At 54.0% G+C, this 20553-nt stretch overlaps 1 protein-coding gene across 10 annotated transcripts in view; it reads right to left on the bottom strand.

The window, feature by feature from the left end:
- Positions 1-16242, bottom strand: part of IBA57 (iron-sulfur cluster assembly factor IBA57) — a 26015-nt gene extending 9773 nt beyond the window's left edge. For 4 of the 10 annotated variants that reach the window (XR_001887627.1, XR_001887628.1, XM_017883835.1 and 1 more), the window contains exons 1-3: positions 15702-16242; positions 7423-7763; positions 7088-7330 (exon numbers count right to left, since the gene is read on the bottom strand). Coding sequence is in view for 8 of the 10 variants with exons in the window: in XM_017883835.1 (XP_017739324.1) it covers positions 7088-7330; positions 7423-7763; positions 15702-16042 (925 nt within the window). In the remaining 2 variants the exon portion in view is untranslated. The other 6 variants (XM_017883837.1, XM_017883840.1, XM_017883839.1 and 3 more) reach the window with 4 other exon arrangements.
- Positions 16243-20553: the final 4311 nt, after the last annotated feature.

The raw sequence follows: 20553 nt of genomic DNA, 5'->3' as shown, positions 1-20553 counted from the left end.
CCACACACGCCCCGTCCCCACCACACTCATCCTGTCCCCACCACACACAGTCCCCACTACACCCCGTCTCCACCACAAACACCCTGTCCCCACCACACACCCTGTCCCCACCACACACACCCTGTCCCCACCGCACACAGTCCCCACCACACACACCCTGTCCCCACCACACAAATCCCGTCCAGCTTTCCTGCTTCATTTTTCACCATAGAGCCTGTAGCAATAAAATATACCGTGTATTTTATTTTCATTGGCTGTAAGCATTCAATACACGGTTGAATGAATGAAGAAATGAATCAATCAATGAAAGATGGACCAGAGCTCAGCCATCTCCCAGTTTTTCTTCAGCAGGATCCCCTGCTATTATTGTCCCTGAGAACTTCTCACTGTGAGAGAGTCTGACATAAAACAAAATGTATTAAGTAATCCTTCATTTCTCCCACAAATGCCAGTGTGCACAAACTAAGCTAGCATCATTGCCAGGGAAATGAAAGACGGGGACACTGGAGATGGCCAGGTGCCCACAGCCCAGTCACAGTCCTAGCTTGGGCTCCCTGCCCCAGGGTTGGCACATGGAGCACTGCCCTGGGTCTCCACAGCCCATAGCCAGACAGACCCTTCTCCTCACTTTTCCCAAATCAAGGCGTTCACCCAAGATGTTCAAAACTTAAACACTAAATCTCTAAATGGAAACTAAGAAGACCTACAGCACCAAGTGCTGTCGAGGACGCAGGACGACAGAAACCTGGCACATTTCTGGTGGGAATGTAAATGCTGCACTCATTCTGGGAAAATGTCTGGCAGTTCCTAGCAACACTGAGCTTTCCTGCCCTGTGGCCCAGAGTTCCACCCCAGGGGTTTACCAGAAAGACCGGAAAATGTATGTACACACAATCTGTGCAAGTATGGAGATGCAGAGACCCCTGAATGAGAACAGGCAAACACTCCTTATTCCCAGATTGCTAAAGCAAGGGAATCAGCCACCATCACTCATATTGGGTGGAGATGCCCAGGCTGGCAGAGGAGTGGGAGAGCTTCCAGATGAGACAGAAACAGCTCCAGGTGAGGTCTGATGGAGTCTGTGGCCTGGGGAGCTGGAGGCAGCTCACAGGAGTGGGCCTCCCATGGGATTGGTAAAGGAAGTGTCTGCCTCCATTTGTGCTGCTACAAGAGAATACCTGAGGCTGACTCATTTATAAGGAACAGAAGTTTATTGGCTCACAGTTCTGGAGATCGGAAAGTCCAAGGTTCAGGAGCTGGCAGACTTGGGAATTCTGCCTCCAAGATGGTGCTTTGAACACTGGAGGGCAAGAGAGACACAAGTGGGCTAAACTCACCCTTTCATAACATTAACTCCACCCTTGAGAGTGGAGCCCTCACAGGCCAATCACCTCTTACAGGCCTCATCTCTTAACACTGTTAGAATGGCAATTCAATTTCAACATGAAGTTGGCACAGTGCCTCATGCCCCAATCCCAGCTACTTGCGGACAGGAGTTGAAGACCAGCATTTAAAAACAAAAAATTTTAAAAATTAGCATGCCCCTGTGGTCCCAGCTACTCAGGAGGTGGAGGTGGGAAGATCACCTGAGCCCAGAAATTCAAGACCAGCCTGGGCAATGTAGTGAGACCCCCATTTCTACAAAAAGTTAAAAAAAGAAAAGAAAAGAAAAAAAAAATTAGTCGAGTGTGATGACTCACACCTGTAGTTCCTGCTACTCACGAGGCTGAGGCAGGAGGATCACCTGAGCCCAGGAGGTTGAGGCTATAGTGAGCTGTGTTTATGCCACTCCACTTCAGCCTGGGCAAGAGTGAGACCCTGTCTCAAAAAAAAAAAAAACTCCCAACTACAATTGTGAGTTTGTTCGTTTCTCCTTGAAGGACTGGCTTTTAAATTCCATGGTCTTCCCTCTATAGTTTGGAAGATACATTTCCATTCTTTTAGAGATTATCTGAAAACTTTGATAAGCCTAGTAACAGATGCTTAAGTCAGTGTCCATGCCCTCCTTCTGACCAGTAGAAGGACTATAAAACACTGTAGGTTTGCGCACCTCTCTCCCAACTCACATGTGGCATCTTTTTTATAAACTCCAAAAGTAGGCATTCTAAGTAGAAGCTTCTAGATGTGGTGTTTTAGACATGCCCACAAATCTACCCTCCTGCCTATTCATTCCTTCTTCCATCACCAGCTTCCCCACAGGATCCCTTGCCAGAAGCCCAAACATGCCTTAGACGCTTTAGGCTCTGCTGGCAGCAAACTCAGGAGCGAGGGTGGTTTCCTGGTATGAAAATGCCTTTAGTTCTCTTTTTTTTTTCTTTTTTGAGACAGAGTCTCATTCTATTGCCCAGACTGGAGTGCAATGGCACAATCTTGGCTCACTGCAACCTCTGCCTCCTGGGTTCAAGCGATTCTCCTGCCTCAGCCTCCCGAGTAGCTGGGATTACAGGCATATGCCACCATGCCCAGCTAATTTTGTGTTTTAGTAGAGACAGGGTTTCACCATGTTGGTCAGGCTGGTCTTGAACTCCAGACCTCAGGTGATCCACCTGCCTCAGTCTCCCAAAGTGCTGGGAATACAGACACAAGCCACTGTGCCTGGCCCCTCATTCTTGAAAGATGGATTTTTCTGGGTACACAATTCTAGGCTATCACTATTTTCTCCCAGGACTTTGAAGATACTATTTACTTTCTTTCTGGCTTCCACTGTTGCTTTTAATAAACCACTTATTTTCTTCTTTCCAGATAATCTCTTTCTTTTCTGCTTTCTTTCAAGATCTCTGTCATCAGGTTCTGTACTTTCACCAAGACATGACTGTTTGGTAGAGCTTCTTAACTATGCTGCTTGGGAGCCACTGGATTCCAGAACCTAAGGAGCAGGGGCTCCTGTCGGTTTGGGAAAGTTCTCAGCCGTATTTCTCTGAATACTTGCCTCCACCCCATATTCTTTCCCCTCCTTCTGGAATTACTCGTAAATTGCGGATGCCATACTAAATTCTCCGTTTTCCTGTCTCTTATCCCATCTTATATTTTCCAGCTCTCTTTCTGTGCTGCACTTTGGGGTCATTTCTTCAAATAGTTCCCAACTCTTCAGGAAACACACCATGGATTATTTTTTAGAATATTCTATTTTTATTTCAACAAGTTCTCTTTTTAATCTGCTTGATCATTTTTATAGTCTCGTGCTTCCTGTGCATAATATCTTTAAATATATTTAAACATCCTCATTCCATGTGATGTGTCTGCTTACTCTAGGATCAGAATATTGGTGTGTGTACTTCTGTATGTCTTTCTGCTGGGCCTTGTTTATGGTACTGTGTGTGTGTGTGTGTTTACAATTTCTTTCCTGTACCTTAGGATGTTTTGATAACTTAAAAAAAAAAAAAAAAACTTTCTCTGTTTTATGGCAGTCTCATTTAAAAAAAAAAAAAAAAAATTCCACCTTCTGGCTGGGAGCCTGCCCCTCCCAGACCAGCCAATCCTTACAGATAAGGGCCCAGCTGGGTACAGGCCTCTGTGATGCAACCTCATCAGTCCAGAGCCCACCTCTATCTAGCCAGAGCACTCAGGCAGCCAGGGACCACTTCTACAGCTTGGAGCCCATGGAAATCACTCCAGCTCGCCGGCCGCACATCTGCCCTACCTTGCATTTCCTGGGGAAGCGCCAGGAAAGGTCTGGCAGAAGCCCTCCTGGGCTCCTGCCTCTCCTCTCAGGCTGCACTTGACTGACCGTCTCATACAAGAACACAGAACAGGGAGCTTGTCTCCTTGGGGATTAGAAGATGATGATGATGATGATGATTTTACAATGAACGTATACTTCTTAGGATGTTTTCTACCAAAGGCCTGATTTGGAGGTGGGTTTCTCACAGTTTCTACACTGTCTGCTGGGCTCTGGAAATACTACCAACTGCAACTTCTTTTTTATTCTTTCTTTGTTTTAAGACAGGGTCTTGCTCTGTTGCCCAGGCTGGAGTGCAGTGGCACAATCACAGCTCACTGCAGCCTCAACCTCCTGGGCTCCACCATACCTGGCTAACTTTTTTTTTTTTTTAAGAGACAGAGTCTTGATATGTTGCCCAGGCTGCTCTCAAACTCCTGGGCTCAAGCAATCCTCCTGCCTCAGCCTCCCAAAGATCACTGTCATGAGCCACCATACCCAACCTTATCTGGCTTTGAAAAGAAAATAAAAGCATGCTTTCTTAAAGATGCACTATACACTGTGTTAAGTAAAACAACTCAGAAACAGAGTCAAACACCGCATGTCCTGACTCATAAGCAGGAGCTGCCCAACAGGCAATGTGGGCTCAGAAAGTGGAAGGTAGAAGGCGGACATGAAGGACTCTTAATGAGGGGTGGCAGGAGAGGTGAAGGTAAGAAGCCCAGACTGCACCACCATGCACTATACCCACATAACACAACTGTACCTTATGCCTTGAATTCACACACACACACACGCGCGCGCGCGCGCTAACTTCCTACGTTTTTACAACACAAACTAAAGCAGACAGAAGAGCAGTATGCAGTTTTGGAGCGGCTGCACCAGCTCTCAGCAAATCCCAGTGTTCCTGAACGCAAAGCTCTGACCCTGCTGATGCGCTTTAGGGCCTGCTTCCAAGGTCCTAAAGGCCAGGCCTTTCTGAGAGGATTAAGGACATTTTCGTGAAAACTGATTTGGTTTGTATGACAGAGGGGCTCTTTTGTTGACTGATACTTTCCTTTGTAAAGACACAGAAAAGGCTGGGCACAGTGGCTCACGCCTGTAATCGAGACCATCCTGGCCAACATGGTGAAACCCTGTCACTACTAAAAATACAAAAATTAGCCAGGCATGGGGCATGTGCCTGTAGTCCCAGCTACCCAGGAGGCTGAGGCAGGAAAATCACTGGAACCTGGGAGGCGGAGCTTGCAGTGAGCCGAGATCATGCCACTGCACTCCAGCCTGGGCAACAGAGCAAGACTCCATCTCAAAAAAAAAAAAAAAAAAAGGACACAGAAGAACACGGAATGTGTTTGATATGAACCAAGTATTTTGAGATCCTGACACCTGCAGAGACCTGAAGACACTGAGGGGGCAAAGGATGGCTCAGGCAGCACCTCACTCTGGAATGGCGTGCTTCCTTCCTGGCTCACCACCCGGCCACACCCATGGGACAGGCTAGGATGCTCCCAGATGCTGCAGCACTTAAGGAGGTCCTGCTGGGAACGCCAGGCAACCTCAGGCAGATGAGGGAGCCAGGGCACTTTGAGCTTGAGGCACAGACCCTCATTCCAGGGGTGCATGCCCCTCATGCAGGAGACACCAGCTCTTGGTGACACGGGCCACAGGCACCCACTCCTGGCTGAGCTGGAGAGAAAACTGGCCGGGAAGCTGATCAAATGTCTCCATGCCAGTTTAAAGCAGCAGCCGGTGGGGCTGGAAAGGTTGCAGGGATGCTGGTCTGGAATCCATCCTGCACTGGGGGCTTCCAGAGCATGACCTGTCCAAGAGGGGCTGAAGGCCACCGGCTCTCAGGACCCCAGGGGTCAGAGCCACCTAGTTGTTTCCTTGCCCACAGGAGAGCTTACCACAGCAGGTGGGACTGGACAGCCTTCCTCTTCCCTTCAGCTACAGCCACTTCCTCCTGTGCATCCACTCTACACCCTTCTCCGGGGTGATGGCAAACTACACTGCAGCTCAGAGCCGCCTTTAGACCCCGGCCCCAAAACCGCCATGGCTGAAGATTTCTAGAGAGCACCTGTGGCCCTCTAGGATGGCTGCACAGGCTCCCTGCCTGCTTGGCCCTCCGTGACCGCCCGAAGGTCCAGCTTGGTGGCCCAAATGCCTGCGCCCCAGGCCCTGTGCCCTGCAGCCGACAGCTCACAGCCATGGGGCTGTCCTTTGCAGACTCGGCACCCACACGCCCAGCCTGGGCCTCTGAGGCCTACCCTGCTGGCCTGCAGCCATGCCAAGTGCTTCATCTGGTAGGTCTAGGCATTCTCAAGGGACAGCTGTTCCCGGGGTCCAGTCAGCCAGATCCCAGAAACTAAGCCCCCGCCTCCCTCTCCCCCAAATGAAACCAGAGCTCCCAAGGGGCTGCTTGTGGCTCACTCTTTAATAGATGCCCTGAAACATGGAGCTCACACTTCAGTGGGAAGGGGGAAGCCAGTGGGTGAAGAGGAGGCTGCACCCCACAACTGACAGCAAGTCACTCTCACTGCAAACACAGGCTATGCCGAAACCCAGCACACACATGCAGAACTCTGCCCTGCTGGTTCCTGAGCCCTGTGCTGGCCCCACCCCACGCTCCTGGAGGGCTCTGAGGAGGAACAGAGGTGGGGAAACATGGACAATGGGCACAGCCTTCCACAAGCCTCCAGCATGGGATAGCTGGTGGCTCAGCCCTGTGTGCTCCTCCATGCACAGAAACCCACATGCCACCTGATCCAATGTCCCAGACCCCTCTAGACCATGCACAAGCCCACCCTGAGACATGCTGGAAACAAGCACGGTGAAACAACTCCCAAAGCCCGAGCCCCAGCCTGTAGACCCTGGACACTGCCCAGCTTTCAGGCACAGGGACCAAGCCCCCATGAGGCTCATGCTGGGCAGAGTGGGGTGCAAGGCACAGAAGCTGCCAGTGCTGGCCAGAGACACTGTCCCATCCTCCCAGACAACCCTGTGTGGAGCCACAATTGGGGCCCGGCGCCACCTGGAGCTCAGCACTCACACAGTGGGCTCCTCTGGGGCCACAGGAAGCCCAGCGAGAAAACAACCCACGTGCCTGGGGCCCTGGGGCCCTTGAGCATGGGTGGGGCCAGGCAGGGGGACTTTCCCAGATGGGAACCAGGGCTCCCACCCAGTAGGCACAGCAGACAGACGGGATGGGAAGACCCCCGACAGAGGACAGAGGCCCCAGGTCCCAGCCTCCCCATCAGCCTGCACCAGCCAAGGCTTCGGGCTACTTGGAGACCGTAGGCCACCAGTCTGGCACTGATGCAGCTAAGGCCACCTGAGCACCCTCAGAGGCTCTGATGTGCAGAGGACCCTTGATCTTCTCTGACCACAGCAGGGCCAGCCCCACGTTGCCCTGGCCGGCCCTGAACTTGCCCACAGTCTGTCCTGATGCAGTCAGCACCGTGGCACCGGGGGTGACGCCACTGGCAGGAAGGGGGTCCAAGAACCTGACAGGGAAGAGGCGCTTGCGGATGACGCCCATGTGGTGGGTGCGGGCTGTCAGCTCCTGGCCGATGTAGCAGCCTTTGGTGAAGCTCACGCCGTTCATGAAGGCCAGGTTGGACTCCAGCGGCAAGGCCACCCCAGGAGGCAAGTCTCCGACCCCCTCAGGAACGCCTGCAGGGATCGGAGGAGGGAAACCAGTGAGAACTGAACATCGTCTAGCCCCACCCGTGCAACCCAGTCCTGCGCGCCCACCCTGCCCATACCTTGCAGGTATCGGTGCTGGTGATAATCCCACAGGTCCCCGAGCCGGCTCTCCGACACCACGGCTGGGCCTTCGTCCTGGGTGAGGAGCCGCCACCCCATGCATGCTGTTCGCGGGTCGCGGATGAGGATGACAGCAGCCCCTGCACTCTGCTGCAGCGGTGTATTCCCGCAAGCCTCAGGGGAACTGGGCAACACCGCCCACACTCGCAGCTCCGGGTGCGGCTCCACCGTGACCTTCCGCCGGATCCTGTACAGCGCGAGGTGCTTCTGCAGCGCACCCTGCACGGAGCTGTCACACTCCAGGAGAAAGCCAGACACCTCCTCCGAGTGTTCCTGGAGCCTGCAGGGAGAGAGGCAGGGGTGCATGCCAGCTCACCAAATGGGTGGGCCATAAAGGGCTGCATGACGGAGCTCTCCTTACCAGGGCAGAGGAGTACACCGTGGACCAACGAAAGGAGCCCTGCCCTTAGCCACAACGGACTGCACCTTCAAGGTAAGCGCCTGGGTCACCACAAGCAGGGAGCCACGCCCACAGCGAGCCACGCCCATAGCCACACCCCGCAGCACCTCCCAAGGCACGCATCACAGCTAGATGCGAGCACCACGGAGACCAGCGCAGAGTGCCACGCCCACAGCAATGCGAGGATACGTGCAGACAATGCACATCAGGCCAGGCAGGGCACACCTGGACCAGCGCATGGAGATCCCTGCCCACAGCCGCGCGGAGCTGCGCCTCCAGAGCTCTCCTCTAAGCAGGCAGAGACAAGCTCACAGGGGCCAGCGCAGACAGACCCCGTTTGCCCAGGGACTGGCAGAACTACAATAGCCTGCCCAAGGGCATCGTCTGGAGTAGTCCCAGAGCCTAGGGAAGAAATGACAACAGTCCACTGGATGCGGGAGCAGGGACGGGCAGGGTCCCGCAGACTAACGGTATGCACAGCCACTGAGAACCAGACCTGCCTGTTCCAGCCCAGGGAAGCCATCGAGGAGCCCAAGGGTCCTCAGGTGGGCAAGAGGGAGGAGTGAGGAGCCCAGGAGGAGGTCAGGGAGGTACAACATGCCTGAGGACCACTCTGCCCATGTCCACCACCTGCCTCCCCAAGTCAAGTCTCAGAACCCTACCCCAGAGCCATTCTGACCTGCACTCAAGGCAGCCCTCCTCAGAGGATTTGGGCAGGCACCACACGAATGACCCCTGACCAGATGGATGGTGGGGAGAGGAGAGGCCCGGGCAGTGTGGGGCATGTCAGGTGGGGGGCACTAAGTGGAGACACCTCGGGTGCAGCCACCTACATGGCTAGGGTTGATTGCAGGTGTGGACTGCACAAGGCTTCACAGACCGGTGAGAGCTGAGACAGGGAGGTAATAAGACCCCCAGAGGGCCTGCCAGAGAGGAGCCCACAAGCTGGTGGCCCAGCCCCTTCCAGCCAGGAGAGGGCTCAGTCCTTGCCAGCTGCCCAGAGCTTCACGTGCCAAGCAGGGGCCTGCTGCCCTCATCTCTGCAGTCTCACTCTACCCTGTGGTCATGCCCACGTGCCAGCAGCCACAGAGAATGTTCATACTCATCACCCAGAACCAGTGGGCACAGGTCTCACTGAGGACCCTGATGCAGGGAGGGTGGGCATAGCCAGCTGTGACAGCCAGTGGAGCTGGCCCGCCCTTCAGGACAGTGGTCACACGACATCAAAAACAACACTGGCAAGGGAGGGGAACATACGTCATTTACACATGTGGGGCTAAGATGATGGGAGGAACAGCAAGGACAGCACAGAGGGGCAGCCGCAGGTGTGGTGCGAAAAGGTCACCACACCACCAGGGAAACACAGGCAATGTGTCCCAGACAAACGCAGTGGCGAACCCCAACACTGGCCAGCACGAGGAGAAACGAGGTCACTGGCATGCTGCTGGTGTGGAGGCAAAACGGGCACCCCTCTGGAAGACAGGGTGCAAGTCCTCACAATACCAAACAAGCAACTACCCTGTGACCTGGCTCTCTCACTCCCAGGCATGGATCACTGAGAAATGAACACTGAAGCTCACACAAAACCTGCTGCAGTGAAAGCTCACAGCAGCCAGCTCTACTAGTAACGGCCAAAAGGAGAGAATCAAGGTGCCACCACAGGACAGGGGACTTCTCAGCAAGAACAGGGAGCCGGAGATGGACAGAAGTGGGTGAATCTGACAGCACTATGGTGAGGGAAAAGGGTAAGGCCAAAAAATAACAGGCTGGTGCATCCATCTATGACACTCCTGAAATGACACAATTTTACAGCTGGAGAACAGGTTTCGGGGTGTTGGGGGTGCCCATTCAGGGGCAGGAGTAGGAAGCCACATGGGCCTGATCATGGCCACAGGTATTCGCACGTTAGAAAATCGCAGTTACACACATGCATGCACACACGCACAAAGTAAGACACACAAATCTGGAAACCCTAGATGTGCCCTGTGTGTGCAATCAGGGGAACTGGGGAGGGGTCTGTGCGATCTCCTCCCACAGGTTTTTTTTTTCTTTTTTTTTGCAACTTCCTGCGAATCTGTAAGTATTTCAAAATAAGAAGTGGAAAAAACAAAAACAAAAACAAAACAAGGAGCTTCCCCTGCAGAGGTGTCCGAGCACTACAAGAGGGAAGGCAGCAGGCAGTCCTTTCATCCCAGCCATCTGACATTAGCAAGTTTTTAACCACGTGCATGCGTATTTGTATTTTTAAAGTCTATGTTAAGGTCAGCAGACAAAGATGGACTAAAACACAGGTGAGCAGGGGACCCAGGCGGAGAGACAGACGTTAGGTCATGGGCACAGGGTGCTGGGCACTGGACAGGCAGGGAGGAGCTGAGCAGCGCCAGGCAGAGTAGAGGGACAAAGTAAGGGGACTAGAGTGGAGCTGAGGGACCGCAGGTCCAGGGTCTAGTAAGCTGGGCACACAGGCACAGGGGAGGCCGCAGAGTCCTACAGGGCAAGAGCAGGAGCTGGGGCAGGACAGGCAGGGTGGGGCCAGGGTGCCCCATGGGTCCATCAGTCGAGAGTGGAGCCCAGAGAAGATTAAGCTGAGGGCCCCTGCACTCTGAGGTGGGGCTGGCTCAGCTGCCTGCCTTGGCTAGAACTCCCACCCATGCTGAAATCCCCTGCTGCCCCCATCTGCTGAGCACTCCCTGGCCTCCCACAGGGTGGATGTCCTCACAGGACCCAGGTTCTGGGGTCAAGGGCACTTTCCAGCCCTCTGTGCCGGTGACTGTCTACCAAACAGCTTCTCAGGACCAACTGAGATGGGACATGACCCCCACGCCCACCCCAACCCCTGCCACACCTGAAGACTGCCAGGAGACTAGCTGCAAAGGAGAGCCCTGGCCTGGGGAGCTTTCTCAGCCTCATCATTCTCCATGGTGGGGGCTGTCCAGATGCTGAGCAGCACCCCTTGCCTGTACCCCACCCCAACATGACAACCAAAAATATTTCCAGATACCGCTGAAGGGCGCAGGGGACAGGGTTGCCAGGGAAAATACAGGGCACCTGGTTAAATCAGAATTTCACATCAACGACCAATGACTTTTTTTAGTGTACCCCAAATACCGCACAGGATGTACCTACAGATCATCCGTTGCTCGTCTGAGATGGACCTGGGTGTCTTGTGCTTTTGTTTGCTGAGCCCAGAAGCCCCAGTGGGAGTAATAGTGCAGGAAGTGGAGGGAGGTCAGGGGTGGCTCTGGCCCAGCCAACTGAAAGGGTCACCTGGCCATCAGACCCAAGAGTTTCCAGTCATGTTCAGGAAAACACTGCCCTGGGGCCCGGCCTGACTCCTTCCCTTCTCTCTCCTTCCTCCTTCCCAGGCCACCAGAGGCCTAACAAGTCTCTCCTGCCCCTCAGTGCTGGACAGACACAAGGCCACAGCTCTGACACTCTTGCGCCTGCTGAGCCCTGCACTGAGTCCATATCCTTGCCCCAGCCAGATCACAGCAAGGGCACTGGACCACAATCCCACCTGCGACATGACCCTACAGCCTCTCTCTGTCTCCTACATGAAGAGAGATCAAAACCAACTGATAGAAAAGGACCCCAAGGAGGCCAGACACGGTGGCTCATTCCTGCAATCCCAACACTTTGCAAAGCTGAGGCAGGAGACTCGCCTGAGCCCAGGAGTTCACGACCAGCCCGAGCAACATAGTGAGATCTCAACTACCTGTAGTCCTGGCTACTTGGGAGGCTGAGGTGGGAGGATCACTTGAGTCCAGGAGTTTGAAGGTACAGTGAGCTACAACTGTGCCACTGCACTCCAGCCTGGGCGACAAAGCAAGGTTCCATCTAAAAACAACAACAAAAAAAATGCCGGGTGCAGTGGCTCAAGCCTGTAATCCCAACACTTTGGGAGGCCGAGACAGGCAGATCACAAGGTCAGGAGATCGAGACCATCCTGGCTAACACGGTGAAACCCCGTTTCTCCTAAAAAAATACAAAAAACTAGCCGGGTGTGGTGGCAGGCGCGTGTAGTCCCAGCTACTCGGGAGGCTGAGGCAGGAGAATGGCGTAAACCCAGGAGGCGGAGCTTGCAGTGAGCTGAGATCCAGCCACTGCACTCCAGCCTGGGCGACAGAGCGAGAGTCCGTCTTTAAAAAAAAAAAAAAAAAAATTAGCTGTCAAGCTATGAAAAAACATGGAGGAATCTAAACGCATATTACTAAGTGAAGGACGCCAATGTGAAGAGGCTATAGATGCATGAGTCCAACTACAGGACATTCTGGAAAGTGTGAAACTATGGAGACACTGAAAACATCAGTGTGGCCAGGAGTTATGGGAGATGGATGGATGGGCAGGGAACAGAGGATTTCAGGGCAGTGACACTACTGTATGTGATGCTACAATGGTGGACATGTGTCATCATACATTTGCCTAACTCATGAACGCACCAAGCCAAGAGTGACCCTCATGAAAACTATGCACTCCAAGTGATGATGGTACGTCAACAGAGGTTCATCAATTGCGGCGAAAACAGCACTTTGGTGGGGGATGTTGATGATAGGGGAAGTTGTGGGGTAATATGGGAAATCTCTGCACATTCTGCTGTTTTGCTGAGAACCTAAAACTGCTATAAAAAGCAACTCCTATTAAAAGACAACAACCAAAAAACCATAGCTTCATCTGAAAGAAGGCACTACATCCAGGAAACAAGAATAGGGGGCTTTAAGGAAGCAATGGCTCAGGATGATATATTAGCAAGTATCAGAGTTGAAATAAAAAATCCTACAGTCAGAAAAAACCCACAGAGGAATGATGGGCAGGGAATGACCAGAGAAGCAGGAACACACGGAGGCTTCCAGGGAGAGGTGGCCCCTGACCTATAGGCTGCCCTCTCCCCAGAGGAGTGACCAGAGAGGGCAAACCACAGAGAGAGAGGTCAACAACCAACAGCAGCCCGACAAGGAAAAGAGTGTAACCTCATGAACTGAACTAAATGTGCCCAATGAGCGCAGCCCTAAGCCCACCCATGACACAGAGCTGGGAGGGGTGGCATCTGGACACCTGTCGCCCACCACCCCTGGGGAGCCAGTTGAGGAGGTGACCTTGTCGTGTCCTTCTTCTGATGGCTGAGGAGAAACAGGGCCATGAATTCCAACAGAACTGAAGCTAGAGGGTTTCAAGTATTATTACACGGATGCTGAATCCCATGGAGGATGGTCCCGCCCCACCCAACCTCTCAGAGTGGAGCTCCCTGGCCTGTGACTTTGTGTCACATCTCAGAAGCGAGACCAGAGGTGGATGATATCACCCTTTAGCGCTGAGCTGGGGAAGAACAGAGCCACCTCCAGTGCCCTCAGCACTCAGAACAGTGGCGGACACACCAGACACCCAGCACAAGCGAAGAAAATTAACTCCTCCTGCAGACCTTGAGGACAGAGACCCCTACAATGAGAGCAAATAGAAAGCCACAGAAAAGCCACCAAGCATATGCTTGGTAAGGGGAGCTAGGGCCCAATAGATCTACAGACAAGCTCTAGACTAGGCAAGAAAGGATGAAGAGGAAAAAACCCTGAGACGCAGAAAGGACAGACAGTTGACCCTTGAACTATGCAAGGGCTAGGGGCACTGGTCCCCACACAGTTGAAAACCCACCTTTAAGCTTTGACTCCCCAAAGCCTTAATTACTAACAGATTCCTGTTGACTGGAAGCCTTATGTATAACATACGCAGTCAAGTTGTACTTATTTTCTATGTTTTATGCTATTATATACTGTATTACAATATGGTAAGCTACAAATCCCAGGAAGAAAATCCTAAGGAAGAGGAAATGCAGTTCCTCTTCACTGAATGGAAATGGATCACCATAAATGTCTTCATCCTCATGGTCTCCACGTTGAGTACGCTGAGAAGGAGGAAGGAGAGGAAGGGTTGGTCTTGCCGTCTCAGGGTGGCAGAGGTGAAGGAAAATCCATGTACAGGTGACCTACGCAGTGCAAAGTCAGCTGTACTTTATACCATAGAACACTTATTAAGAATAGGAATTCAATGGAACTAGGACTCAAAGGGAAAAGGATAAAAGAGGACTATAGAAATATGGAAGGGAATTTGGGGACCAAAAACAACATCATTGTAAGGCTAACATGTGAACAGCAAGTACTGACATAGAAGGCTCAAGATAATCAAAGACTGTAGTTCTTAAGATGAAGAAATTAAAGTAGCTAAACAAAACGTAATGAATACATAAGACAGACAATGATGACTACATCTCTGAACTGGGACTTGAAGATTTAAGCCTATTGAGCTAGGGTGGGCACACTTTTTCTGTAAAGGGCCAGTGAATAACTTAGGCTTGAGGGCCACACTCATGCCACAACTCTGCCACTCTAGGCAAAAGCAGCCCCAGGCCGGGTGCAGTGGCTCATGCCTGCAATCCCACCACTTTGGGAGGCCGAGGTGAGTGGATCACCTGAGGTCAGGAGTTTGAAACCAGTCTGGCCAATATGGTGAAACTGTCTCTACTAAAAATACAAAAATTAGCCGGGCATGGTGGCAGGCGCCTGTAGTCCCAGTTACTCAGGAGGCTGAGGCGGGAGAATCTCTTGAACCCTGGAGGCAGAGGTTGCAGTGAGCCAAGATTGTGCCATTGCACTCCACCTGGACGACAAAAGCAAAACTCTGTCTCAAAAAAAAAAAAAAAAAAGCAGCCCCAGACCACATGGAATCCAATGGGCGGGGTTCCCAGAGAATTTTATTATAAATACAGGTAATGGGCTGGGTCTGACCTAAGGGCCATATTTCACCAACTCCGGTTCTAGATTTAAAGAGCACACTAAGTGCCCAGCAATGTGATATGGAAAAAGACCAAACTAAGATACATCAGCATGACATTTCACGACATCAAAGATAAAGAAAAGTTTCGAAAAGCTTCCAGAGAAAAACACAGTTCACATACAAATAAGAACGGCACTAGACTTCTCAGAAAAGCTGGCAGCGAGAAAACAAATTTGTGATGTGAACATTCTCGGTGACAATTTCCAAGCTAGATTTTCACACCCAGCCAGGATATCACTGGACACAATGAGTCCAAAAATTCACCCCACGTAGCTCAGGAAGTCATTAAAAAGGTGTCCATCCCCTGAAACCAAAACACAGGAGTAAGCTGAAGAGGACAAGAACAGGAGAGACAGCAGGCAGGTGGCCGCAAGCCAGATCCACTGCACCCGGTGGAGGTTTCAGGGATCCAGGTCCCTAGAAGCTGGGCAAGGGAAACCCCACGCTGTAAGCTGTCACGGCCCTGACCCGGCATGAACATCACCGACAGTCGTGATATCAGCACAGATGACAGAACCAAATGCCAATGTCACCAGCAATGGTGAGATCTGGGAGAGGACACAGGGAAACACAAGGTAAACAGAACCCACGAGTGTCACCACAAGCTGTCACTCAGAAACACAGCTCTGCCACCAGGCGGGGGCCTTGAACCCCTTGTCCCTGCGGAGGGAGAAGGGTCACTAGGTGGCCCACTTGGGAGGTGCCCACCTAGAGACGCCTCTGCTCTGATATGGTAGGCGGGCACCCAGGCCTCCCCTGGATGAGTCGCTGAACCATCCCTGGCTGTCGAGCCGAGTCCTCCTCTGGGTGCTGGGCCCTGGGTAAGCTTCCCCTGGGTGCCTGACCCTGAGTGCCAGTCGCTGGCCCACCCTCCCTTGAACTTCCACACCATCCCGACCCTCCCCGGGTGCCCACCTCCCACGCCTTCTGCAGGCCCCGGACGCCCGCCTTTCCCCTGGGTGCCCGCCCCCAAGCGCCCTCCCAGCACGCGCTCACCCGTACAAGATAACATCATAGAGTGTCCGGCCCTCCACGTTCAGGAAGTGGGCGTAGCCCGCGCACGCAGGAGGCGGGGCCCCCCAGGCAGCGGGACCCGGAAGCGGCAGTTCATTGGTCAGCAGCCCTAGCAGGAAGGGCGCCGCGTCGGGGCCGCGCACGCGCAGCAGGGTGCGCCCATCCAGCCGGAAGCAGGCCCAGGTCGCTCCGGCCGTTGGGTCGCCACCAGGACTGCGGAAGCTGTGGGCCAGGCGGCACCTTGGGGCCGCGCGCAGCCACCAGCGCCAGGCCGGGCCGCCGCGCCCCGGAGCCGCGCCTCGAAGCAGCGCCGCGGCCGCCATCTTGGACAAGAGTGCGGCAGCGGGAAGGGCCTAAGGAAGCAGGAGGGGCGGGTGCCACAGCGGCCCCTGGCGGCGGCCGCCGGAGGGAGGCGGGAAGGGGCGGGCGTAGAGTGCGTGCGTGAGGGGTGAACGAAACGTGCGTGCTTGAGGGGCGGAGCAGTGCGAGTCGGGGCCAACAGAGCGTGCGTGCGTGAGGAGCCGGTCCGCCCGGACTGGAAGGGGCGGGCGGGGCGAGCGTGGCTGCTGGGTGGGTGGGGCATGCGTGGGGGGCGGAGCATCGTGCGCGGGGTGTGTTTCGGGGCGGGGGGCTCGGCCTATCCGTTAGCACGCAGGCTCCACCCTCGGTAGGTAACGAGATTTCTGCCCACCTCTTAAGCGCCTTCCTGTGTCCCATTCGGTGGCATGGCTCGCTTTCACCCACCTGTGTCGGGCACCGCCACCAATCTCGAGAACCTCTTCATCCTCCCAACCTGAAACTCCCCGTTAAACACCCACTTCCAGCCCCATTGTACCCTCTGGTTCCATGAGCATGCCTCCTCTAGGGACTTCACAGGAGTAGAATCCTACGGGATTTGTCCTTTGCGACGGCTTATTTAACTCAGCATAGTATTCTCAAAGTCCATCCACGGTCTAGCATGTGTCAGCTTTTTTTTTTTTGTGAAGACAGGGTCTTGGTTACGTTGCCCAGGCTGATCGCAAGCTCCGGAACTCAAGCAATCCTCCCGCCTCAGCTTCTTGAGTAACTGGAACTACAGGCGCGAGCCACCAGGCCAGCTAATTTTTGTGTTTTTTTTGTAGAAACGGTCTCCCCATGTTGTCCAGGCTGGTCTTGAACTCCTGGGCTCAAGTGATTGACTGGCTTCGGCCTCCCAAAATGCTGGGATTACAGGCGTAAGCTACCGCGCTTGGCCGCTTCCTCTTTTTATAAGGGTACCTACTAGTTCGCCAGCTGTCCACATGTGATTGTTGTGTCATTTTTTCTTCTTTATTTGCTGGACAATTGGGACATCAGCTGCAGGTGGCAGGAGACTCCATCCCCAAGTGACTCCACGGATAAGGACAGGCACCATCCAGCCCACAACCCCTCCACACCCCTAATCAATGTGACATGACGAGACACAATCACAGCTTCCAATCACATCCTTGGTAACTTCCACTTTTTTCAGGCCAGGGTCACCCCCATCATGTGTCTATAGTCCTCTTTTAGTGCAGGACTCCAAGCTCCCACGGAGCCCAACCTGTCCTGCAGGACGTCCTTCCAATGATTCTCATCTTCTCTTCACACCTGAACTCACAGAGGACAATTTAGGCAGGAACTGCACACTGCTATGACATATCCACCCCACTGTGCTTTCTTGAGGAGTGATGTCCCATGCCCCCTGCTGAGCAGCCCTGTACAGTGGCCACTTTCCCTGGTAGTAGGTGATGTATCTACACGGTGGCCCCAGCAGCCTTCAGCCCTAGAGTCTGCCCTAGCCCAAGCCATTCCCGTCTCTCTGGCCTCCATGGGCCCATGCACCCTGTTGCATTCCCCCCTCCATAGCCCTCAACTTAAAGCACCAAAGAAACTTTATTCAATGTGTCTTTATGGTGCAGAGTCCCGGCAAGCAGAGGTCTTTGTATAGCTGTTGAATAAAAAAATTCCTCGTGATGCATAGTAACATCAGTGAGGAAGATTGCACCAAGGCGCATCATGTGGTATGGGGCCCTGCCTGGCAGCCTTGGTGGAGATGGAGCTCAACCCCAACACAGCATGGGAGGGAGTGGAGAAGCCGAGGAGCAGCGTGGGGTCAGTGGGTGGGAATGACTAAGGAGACATCAGGGCTGAGGGGTCTGGCTAAACCCACCTCACAGGGTCCTTGCTCTAGGCAGGCAGGGTGATCAGACGTCACCAGGGGACGGTGGAGGATGAGGGACCCAATCAGATGTCATGGAGGGTGAGATATCCAGGGTGTGGTGGTCTGGCTAAACTGATTCAGTAGGGCTCTTACTAAAACTGGATTTTCCAAGCAAGTGCCCACACATGGGCCTAGGAGAAGGTTCCGGATCCTGGCAGGAGTTTGGCCAAGCAGAGAATCCCTGCCATAGCTCCCTGCCATGTCCTGAGGGCCTGGGCCAGCACCCAACATGCCTTAGGGGCTCAGGTGACATTGGGCAGTCAGCGAATTCCCGCAGGCCCTGGACATGGCCATGGAGGCCCTGCTGTTAGTCCACTCCCTTCACTGCAGCTTCCTCGTCCCTGGAGCTCCTACTTGCCCTTCTGAACCCTCCTCACAGCATCCCCACCTGCCCCAAGCCCTGTGAGGCCCCGGATCCTTGCCTGCCCAACCAGGCGAGGGTCAGGGCATGGTGAGGGGCCTGGAGAGAATCAGCCAGGTCCCCCAAGGTCCCTGGGCCTCAGTCCCCCGCCAGCCGCCAGCTTCCTGACTGAGATAGGCCAAGCCTAGAATGTGCTCCCTAGCCACTGGCTATAGCCGCCACCCCTTCCTCTGTCAGAGCCTGGCGTTCCTGAGGGTGACCCGGTACCCCCACCTCCCCCGGGCAGCCCCATATGGACAGAGTGGAAGGCAGGCAGGATGAAACCTGGGGCAGGGGGTGGCGCGAACAACACTCACAGGTGGGGGTCGAATTCCTCTAGCCTCACGTCAGCCTGGTCCTCAGCCAGAGGAGGAATTTGCTTCCACCCCTGCACAGGCAGCAGGAAAGGCGTGTGGCAACCTGGTGCCCCGGGCCGGGCCCACTGGCTTCCAATCCGTCCTGCCTAGGCCCCCCACCACAAGGAAGCTGCCACCACTATCAGGGGCCCCTTCAGTTCAAATGGACTCAAAGGAAACAAAAGAGAGCTTTCAGCTCTAGAGTCCCAGGGGCCACATTCCAGTGCCAGAACCATGTGAGGCCATAGCTCCAGGCCACCTCCAAGAAGCCTTCTTGGACCCTCTACACCAGCCTGGCCAGCCACCCGGGCTGCTGTTCCCCTTATCAGCAGGCAGGGGACTGGGGCCTGGCACCTGGGGGAGGAAACCCCACCCCTGTCCTGGCTTCAGGGACCAGGCTGCAGCTGGGGCCAGGGGAGTGAGAACTGGAAAATGTCTGGGCGTGAGGGTGGCAGCCCCTGCTTCCCAGGTACTGTGGGGGTGGGGGTAAGGTGGTTTCCTGTTATTCTCGCCTCAGGGCTTCCTCCCTTCCTAGAGGAAGGAGAGTGCCACTGCCCTATTCTGGGGGAGTCTCTGAGCAGATGGCCCCTCACCCCACTATGCACACCCATGAGCAGCCGAGAGTTTTGGCTGAGGTTGTGGAAACGGATGGAGGTGAGACGTGGAGTCCCATCCCGCCAGCCTGCTCCAGCACTGCCTGCTCTGGCTCTGTCCTGCTGTGTATAGGGCTGGGCCCACCAGTGACTGGCCCCCCCTGCCAACCTGCCCTAGAGCTCAGAAGATGCAGAACAGAGGAGGGAGGGGGACTGTGGTGTCAGCAGTGCCAGGCTCAGCTCATCACCGTCGTGGCCACCTCAGGTGGCTGGGGAAACCAAGGCATGGGTTTTCTAAAAGTGACTGATAAGCGCCAGGAGTGTGGGATGGGTTTAGCCTTTGGGGGTCCGCAGACTGGAGCAACTAAGATATCACATCCCGCTGTAGTGGGAGATGCCGGCCCTGCTTGGTGGTGTGGGGCTCAGGCATGACATTGTGGGAATGTCCAGATTATCAAGGACTTGGTCTTAGAGGGAGGACTAGCAGATGGCGTGGAGGCTGGGGCTTGCACAGCCTTTCCTGGCTAGGGCCGTGCCACTGGGAGGGTGTAGTAACAGAGCCTAAGCCCACCAGCAGATGCTCACAAACCTGACATGGCCCACCTACCCCCAAGTCTCCAAGAAGGGAGCTCTGTCCCCAGGGTCCCGTCTCCCCTTCTCTTGTGACAATCCAGCTTCCCAGGGGGCATATACCCTCTAATACTGGCAGAATTGTCCCCTCAAAACTCCTGTGTTGAAGTCCTAACCTCCAAGAACTTCAGACTGTGGCTATAATTGGAGACAAAGCCTTTAAAGAGATGATTAAGTTAAAATGAGTTCATTGGGGTGGGTCCTAATCCACGGCGGCTGGTGTCCTTAAAAGAAGAGGAGATTAGGACACAGATGCACACAGAGGGACAGCCGTGTGAGAACACAGCGGGGAGATGGCATCCATGGGCCAAGGAGGGAGGCTGCAGGAGGAACCAGGCTTGCCCTCACCTTAATCTTGGCCTTCCCTTTTAGGACTGTGAGATAATCAGTGTCTGTTGTTTAAGGCACCCAGTGCATGGTGTGGTGTTATGGCAGTCCCAACGGGCACACCCTCCAAGTTAGAGATCATTTCCAGCTTCCCTCAAAGCTGGGGTGCCCTTTGAACAGCTCTGGCTGAGGGATGTATACTAGCCAGGGTTCTCCAAAGAAACAAAACCACAGGAAATATAGACATAGATACTATATACTATTTTTATATCTATATTTAGATATATAGCCAAAGACTAAAGTTTCC

Source organism: Rhinopithecus bieti, unplaced genomic scaffold (genome assembly GCF_001698545.2).
Source record: "Rhinopithecus bieti isolate Rb0 unplaced genomic scaffold, ASM169854v2 scaffold_14404, whole genome shotgun sequence".
NCBI lineage: Eukaryota > Metazoa > Chordata > Mammalia > Primates > Cercopithecidae > Rhinopithecus > Rhinopithecus bieti.
This window is presented reverse-complemented; position numbering and strand designations above follow the sequence as displayed.